The sequence below is a fragment of the Myotis lucifugus genome, unplaced genomic scaffold (genome assembly GCF_000147115.1).
Source record: "Myotis lucifugus unplaced genomic scaffold, Myoluc2.0 scaffold_617, whole genome shotgun sequence".
Classification (NCBI taxonomy): domain Eukaryota; kingdom Metazoa; phylum Chordata; class Mammalia; order Chiroptera; family Vespertilionidae; genus Myotis; species Myotis lucifugus.
This window is the reverse complement of record NW_005871665.1, coordinates 342954-349489: the sequence shown is the minus strand read 5'-3', so window position 1 is coordinate 349489 and position 6536 is coordinate 342954. Positions and strand designations below refer to the sequence as shown.

The following is a 6536-nucleotide window of genomic DNA, read 5'->3' as shown; positions in this document are numbered from 1 at the left end:
GCCCCGCGGCCAACTCGCCTCCTGATTGGCCTACCCGGTGGGCTGTCTTCAGCCATCTTTGCTAAGGGCACTAAGGGTGCTCTGGTCGCCTTCACGGTCAGGGCGGAAGCCCCGCCCCGCTTGGGTTTCTAAGGGTGCGCAGGACGCCAGGCGGTTCTTGCGCGCAGACACACGTGGGTCTGGCAAGCGCGCGGTGCCCGCGGTGGGCCCGGGTAGGGAGGGAGGCGGGGAAGGGACGATCACGTGGTGTTAGGGACCGTCTCCTAATTCTGCGCCGGCGCTGCCCGTGAGTCAGGGGCTGGGTATCTCTTTGAGCCCTGAGCCCGGCTTCTCGAGAGGTCACCGCTGACCAGGCTGTCGAACCCGACCCTAGGGAGACAGCGACGCCCAGGGCTGAAAAGAGGACCCTCAGGAGGGAGTCAGACGTCTTCATGTTTTCCAACGCCATTTAATGATAATAAAAGCTAATTCTTTAATGAACGTCTACTGGGTACCACACACCTCTGTACTTACAAAGAAATAATATGTGCAAAGCGCTTGGAAGAGAGCCTGGTACACGTGAGCACGCAGTAAATATTAGATGGTCTCTCTCTCTCTTTTTTTTTTTTTTTTTACAGCGGTGCCCAGCAGGTAATAGGTGGCACAACTGGGACTGGAACCCAGGACTGCCTGTCTTTAATGGCTGTGTCTTTGCTTGCCTTACCCCTCAAAAGATTCACGAAGCTGCACTCATGGCTCACATGGGTAAACTGAGGTTCAGCGGGGGAAGAGCTCCCTCCTTAGTCATCACTCCCCCCCTCATTCTGTTCTGCTCATTTCCCTGAAGTCTTACATCACAATCCTGTTTCCCTGGCCTCATGATGCATTCATTCATTCATTCATTCATTCATTCAAGGTCTTGTCCCCAAGAGGTTCTGCCCAGTTTTCATACTGATCCAGTTTAGATGTCAGTGCTGACCGATGACCATGGCACGTGTCGGGAAGGGACTTTAGAGCCCAAGTATCCATCTCACCAGGTGCTCACCACTCACTCTCCCAGCCTCGCTGACTGAGATCTAAGAGCACGGGATCTGGGGCCAATGCCGGCGTCACAGCGTAGCAGCTGTATGACCTGGGAACGTGCCCCATCTTTTCTGAGCCTCTATTTCCTCGTCTGAAAAATGGGGGTCACAGGTTGATGGGAGGGTTTAAGGAAGTCATCTGTCTATAGAGTCTTTTCCTAGTGAAGTCTTCAGCTGTTCGTCTTTGGCCAACGGTCTGGCCGGTAATAAACACAGTCAAAGATGACTTGTCCTTCACCCTCGTCCCAGGAGTGAACGCCGGGGTGCACCCCGTTTAAGAAACTGAGGCTCAAAGAAGCACAGAAGCGTGAGGTCACACGGCTCTGACGTGCAGCTGGGAAGGACAGGATCTTCCATTCGAACCACAGCCAGTCCTGGGAGAGGATCGTGCCAACCCTCGAAAGCCCTAGAAAACGTGAAGAAAATCTGTAAGATCCAAGCCGGGGAGAGGGGCTTTGGTGCGCGGGGGAATTTACAGACGCTCCCTGCTTTTGGTGACAGCGCACGACCTGCCTGTCCTTCAGTCCGGGACCTTCAGTCCGTCCGGCCACCTTGGACCGGAGGAGGGCTTGGGGACGCTGAAGCGGCAGTGGCGCCTGGACCGGCTGCAGTGGCCGGGGCCTCCGCGGAAGGGCCATGTCCGAGTCGTCCCCGCAGGGTGCTGAGCGCGACCTTTTCCGGGACACGTGGGTGCGATACCTGGGTGAGAGCGGGGGCAAGGGGCACGAGGGGCACGGCGACTCCCCCACCCTGTAGCTGGGGAGGCAGGGGTCACGGTTTGCCAGTTCTGGGTCCTGGAGAAGGTGGGAGGATTCCTCTTAGTTATTCTGCCCAGACCAGAGATTGGGCTCAGAGAGGGTTAGGGGCTTGCCCAAGGTCACACAGCTCTGGTTGGCCCAGCCCTGCCTTTGTGTGTGTGGTTGGGGGGGCGGGGGGTCGGGGAGGGGAGAGGGGCGGGTCTCTGCTGGTCCAGTCTCCCAGATTGAAGCTCGGACCCTACTGGGAGAAATGGGAATGGGGTGCGCAGGTTGCCTTCTCTGCTATGCCGCGGCTCTGATTGGAGCCCGAGTACCTGGAGCTCAGTCTGTGGCTGCCTGTTCCCCCATTAGCGCAGAAGCTTCCAGAATCCAGACTGGGAAGGCAGGCGAGTGACTGATCACGGTGACTGCACTCGGCTCTCCCACCGTGGCCCTAGCGTTGAGGTAGGCATCGTGGGTGGCCGTTTTACAGGTTCAGAGAGATCCAATCCCTGGTCTAAGGTCATCCAGCTTCTGTGTTGCAGGCTGGGGCTAGAACCAGCAGGCTGGAGCGCCCCCTGGTGGAACAGTCGCTGCTCCCCGGAATTAAATGTCCCCTTCTGTCCAGGCTACGCCAATGAGGTGGGGGAGGCCTTCCGCTCCATGGTGCCGGCGGCGGTGGTGTGGCTGAGCTATGGGGTGTCCAGCTCCTACGTGCTGGCTGACGCCATTGACAAGGGCAAGAAGGCAGGAGAGGTGAGTGCGAGCCTGCCCCTCGACACGCCCCCCCCCCAGGCCATTCCTCGGGTGGATTAGTCCACAGCCTTGCATGTGATACCATCACTGTGGTGAAGCATGTGGACAGTACCTACCCCCGTCCTGTTTGTAGGATAGTGCACCCCCCCCAGCCTTGCGTGTGACATTTGTTGATACCCCAGTCCTGCATGTGGACAAGTCTACCCCCAGCACTAAATGTGGTAGAGTCCAGAGCCGAATACAGTGGGGCCTTGACTTACGAGTTTAATGCGTTCTGTGACGGAGCTCGTAACTCAAATTACTCGTATGTCAAATCAACGTGAACAAGTGAGACACGTGATGCTGGGCTGATGTTGTGGCGTGCACTGTGACGTTCGCTGCGCCAACTAGCGGTGGGGTATCTGAAGCTGGCTCGTAACCCGAATTTTAGCTCGCAACTCAAAGCAAAAAAATCGGCCGAGAGACGGCTTGTATCTCGAAAAACTCGTTAGTCGGGACACTCGTAAGTCAAGGCCCCACTGTACTAGCAAGGTTTGTCCCAGCTCCCTCTCCCCTCCCCCCGCCCCGCCCCCCACTCCTCCTCCGCCTACTTCTCTCTCCCTGGTTCAGCCTCGTGCCACAGGGTTTCCTGACTCTGCCGCTGCTGAATTCAGTTTCTCTTGTGCCCACCAGGTGCCAGGCCCTGAAGCAACCCGCCGCACCAGGGTGACTGTGGCCGTGGTGGACACCTTCGTGTGGCAGGCTCTGGCCTCCGTGGCCATCCCAGGCTTCACCATCAACCGTGTGTGTGCGGCCTCTCTCTATGTCCTGGGCACTGCCACCCGCTGGCCTCTGGCTGCCCGCAAGTGGACCACCACGGCCCTGGGACTGCTGGTCATCCCCATCATCATCCACCCCATCGACAGGTGGGCGCGGCTCCCAGCCTCAGGGTCCTTCTCTCTGCAGATGGAGAGAAGCCCTGGGAGGCAGGGGGTGCACCCACTTTGCACAGAACAACCGCAGCAAAGGCAGGGCTGGCACTCGGGGCTCCAGAGGTAGAAAGGACAGTCTTTGCCCTTGGCATATGATCTGGCAGATATTTTGGCAGTAAAGGCAGAGGCCGGGGGTGCCTGGAGGCTATAGGACACAGGACTAGTAAATTCCCAGAAAAAAAAAAAAGTGGTGTTACAAAACAACCAGAGGCAGGCGGGAGCAGGTGCACCTGGAGGGTGTTAGTGACAGAAGTAGGAATTGTTTTGTGAAACTGAAAAGTCATTAAGCTGCTGCTTTCAGGCATGGCTGGATCTAGGCACCCAAATGATGTCATTAGGGGGTCTGGGTCTCCCCATCTTGCTGCCCTTTCCTCCACCCCCCCCCATGTTGGCTTCACTCACACTTTTCCCTCATGGGAGCAGAGATGGCCCCCAGCAGCTCCCAGCTTCCATCCCACTAGCTTAGCAAGCCCCATGGGAATCTTCTTAATAGCGACAGCAAAAATCCCAAGGAAGGCTGTCATTGGTCCATTGTGAACTGGGTATCCACCCCTGAGCCATTGCCCTTCTCTGATTGGCCAGGCTTGGGTCATGTGCTTGCACTTAGAACCAGACTTGGGGCTAGACCAACATGGAGTGGGAGGAGTCTTTCTCCAATGGAACACAGCTGACCCTGAGGCCATGAGTGAGTCTTGTACCCTCTCTGTGCCTAACGGAATAAAGAAGAGGGTGATGGCTGCCACTTGGATGGCACTTGTGCCCTGCGTCCAGAGAGTCCCTTCCCCCTAGCCCTGACCTCCTGCCTCCCATTCCCCCATTGGTCACTTGTTCATCACCCTCCCTCGCCCCACAGGTCAGTGGACTTCCTCCTGGACTCCAGCCTGCGCAAGATCTACCCCTCAGTGGAGAAGCCCAGCTCCTCCTGACCACAGCCTGGCACCTGGCCCGGGGGTTGGCACACTCCCTGCTTTCCAACCTCCTCCTCCTGTCTGGGGATTCAGTGCTTGGCTCCTTGGGGTCGTAAGGCCCTGGCACCTGAGTGGGTGTGAATTGGATGAAAACAACGACAAAGGCCTCAAGGAGCAGCCGCCGCAGTGACTCAGAGGCAAGCCCCGAACCCCAGAATTCGTGATACCGAGTGGCAGTGCGACTGGGTGGGCCCAGCCTTGGCTTTTTGGCAGGAAAGCAACATCCTCCCATGGAGGAGAAGGGGACTGAGCCCAGGGAGGGCAAGGAATATGGCCACGATCACTTGGCAAGCTGGGGACCCAGGACTCCCAGAGGCTCAGCCAAGTCACCCCATGGCAGCGTGGCTGGACAGAGGAGCAGCAGGCACTGGGTGTGCCGCGGTGGGGACCCTGAGGCCTGAGTCTCTGGCCAGCCCATTCCCGGGGCACTAGGAGGCAAGACAGCCCTGGTCTAATAAATCCTCAAGAAGTTTCGTTTTCTTCTTTTCTGTTGGGGATGAGCAGGGATGTGGTGGTGGAGAGCAGGACTGGGGGCCCTCCGAGGGGAGGCTGACTGCTCGGGCCAGGTGGCACTCGCCGTGGCCAGCGCTGGGCCTTTCTGGTCCCTCCCCGCCCACCAGCGCCCCCTGCAGATGCCTGGGCGTCCACTTGGCGCTGCAGCCTCCTGCACCCACGCCTCTGGGAGGGGAGGCCTCAGAGCCTGTAGGGTCACAGATCAGACCCAGCCCGGGTCTGCTCTTCCCTCTCCAGAGGCAGCTGGGTAGGGAGAAGGGAAGGGCCTGGGAGGCAGCCCCTGCTTGTCCGGAGCCCTTGCTCCAGGTTGGGCGCCCACCTGTGGCTGCTGCCCCAGCACCTGATGTTCGGGCTCAGGCCCTTGTCTCTCTTCCCTGGCTGCTCCCTCTCCCTCCAGTCGCTTCTGTCCCCAGTGCTCTACCCCCACATCTCCTATCTCTCCCCTCCAGGCCAGCATGAGGGCAGCGGCTCTGGCGTGCCTCCCTCCAAGCTTCTCTATTTGCCAACTGCTTCTGAAACCGTCCAGAACCGAGCCCGGGCTCCTGCATCAGGATCTGCACAACCTCACCCCCAATTTTCACAACCTCACCCCCAATTTTCACTCCAGCTATTCTGTCCTTTCTGGTTCCTTGGATCTGGAGGTCCTTTCTCTTTTTTATTATTATTTTTTTTTTATAATAATTTTTATTTCTTAAAGTATTACAAATAGTATTACATATGTCTCCTTTTTTCCCCCCCTTGCTCTTTTTTAAAAAATATATTTTTATTGATTTCAGAGAGGAAGGGAGAGGGACCACCAGGGGGCAGCATCTCCCAAGGTGACCATGTCAGCTGGTTCAAAGTGCTCCCAGGGTTAGTGAACTGCTCCTAGAATGTGCCAGGCCCTGTGCTAAGTGTTCCTGTGATGTGTGTGGCTCACTTACTCCTGGCAAACACATCCATCCTGGTTAGGTCCCTGTTTCCTGGAGTCTGAGTCACTGGCCCAAACTCACACAGAGCATCCCATAGCCTTTGACCTTCCCACTGCCTCACCTCACCTTTCCCCCAGCCCAGTACTGATCCCCTGACTATTGCCTTCCAGCCCACAGCTCTCTGCATCGTCGGGGGCAGATCCGACTCGCAGGCTGAGCGTTGGTCTCCTCACGTACAACTCTACGTACTGATCTCCCGAAGCGGCCGTGAGGATTACGGGAGAAATGGCTCCCGAAGGCACTCAGCCAGGGCAGGGGCTCACGGGGCGAGCTCCACAAACATTGGCTGTCCTTTTTTCTTTCTTTTTTTTTAAATTTATTTTTATTGATTTCAGAGAGGAAGGGACTGGAAGAGAGAGAGAGAGAAACATCAGTGATGAGAGAGAATCATTGATTGGCTGCCTTCTGCACGCCCCACACTGGGGATCAAGCCCGCAACCCGGGCATGTGCCCTGCCCAGGAATCGAACTGTGACCTCCTGGTTCATAGGTCGACGCTCAGGACCTGCGCGCTCAAGCCAGCATGTCTGTGTCCCTGACTCACAGCACAGAGTTCAGGT

General features: G+C 57.3%; 2 protein-coding genes across 2 annotated transcripts in view; one reads left to right on the top strand and one right to left on the bottom strand.

Moving 5' to 3' along the window:
- Positions 1-766: 766 nt before the first annotated feature.
- Positions 767-4964, top strand: MTFP1 (mitochondrial fission process 1). Its single transcript, XM_006104887.3, has 4 exons — positions 767-1764; positions 2427-2554; positions 3227-3459; positions 4379-4964. Exons 1-4 carry the CDS (start codon positions 1698-1700, stop codon positions 4449-4451), a joined length of 501 nt encoding a protein of 166 aa, XP_006104949.1. The 5' UTR covers positions 767-1697; the 3' UTR covers positions 4452-4964.
- The window catches only part of PES1 (pescadillo ribosomal biogenesis factor 1), a 51458-nt gene continuing 49843 nt past the window's right edge, over positions 4922-6536 (bottom strand). Inside the window, exon 7 of the mRNA XM_023746021.1 lies at positions 4922-5171. Coding sequence (XP_023601789.1) covers positions 4922-5171 — 250 coding nt within the window. The remainder of the gene's footprint in view (positions 5172-6536) is intronic.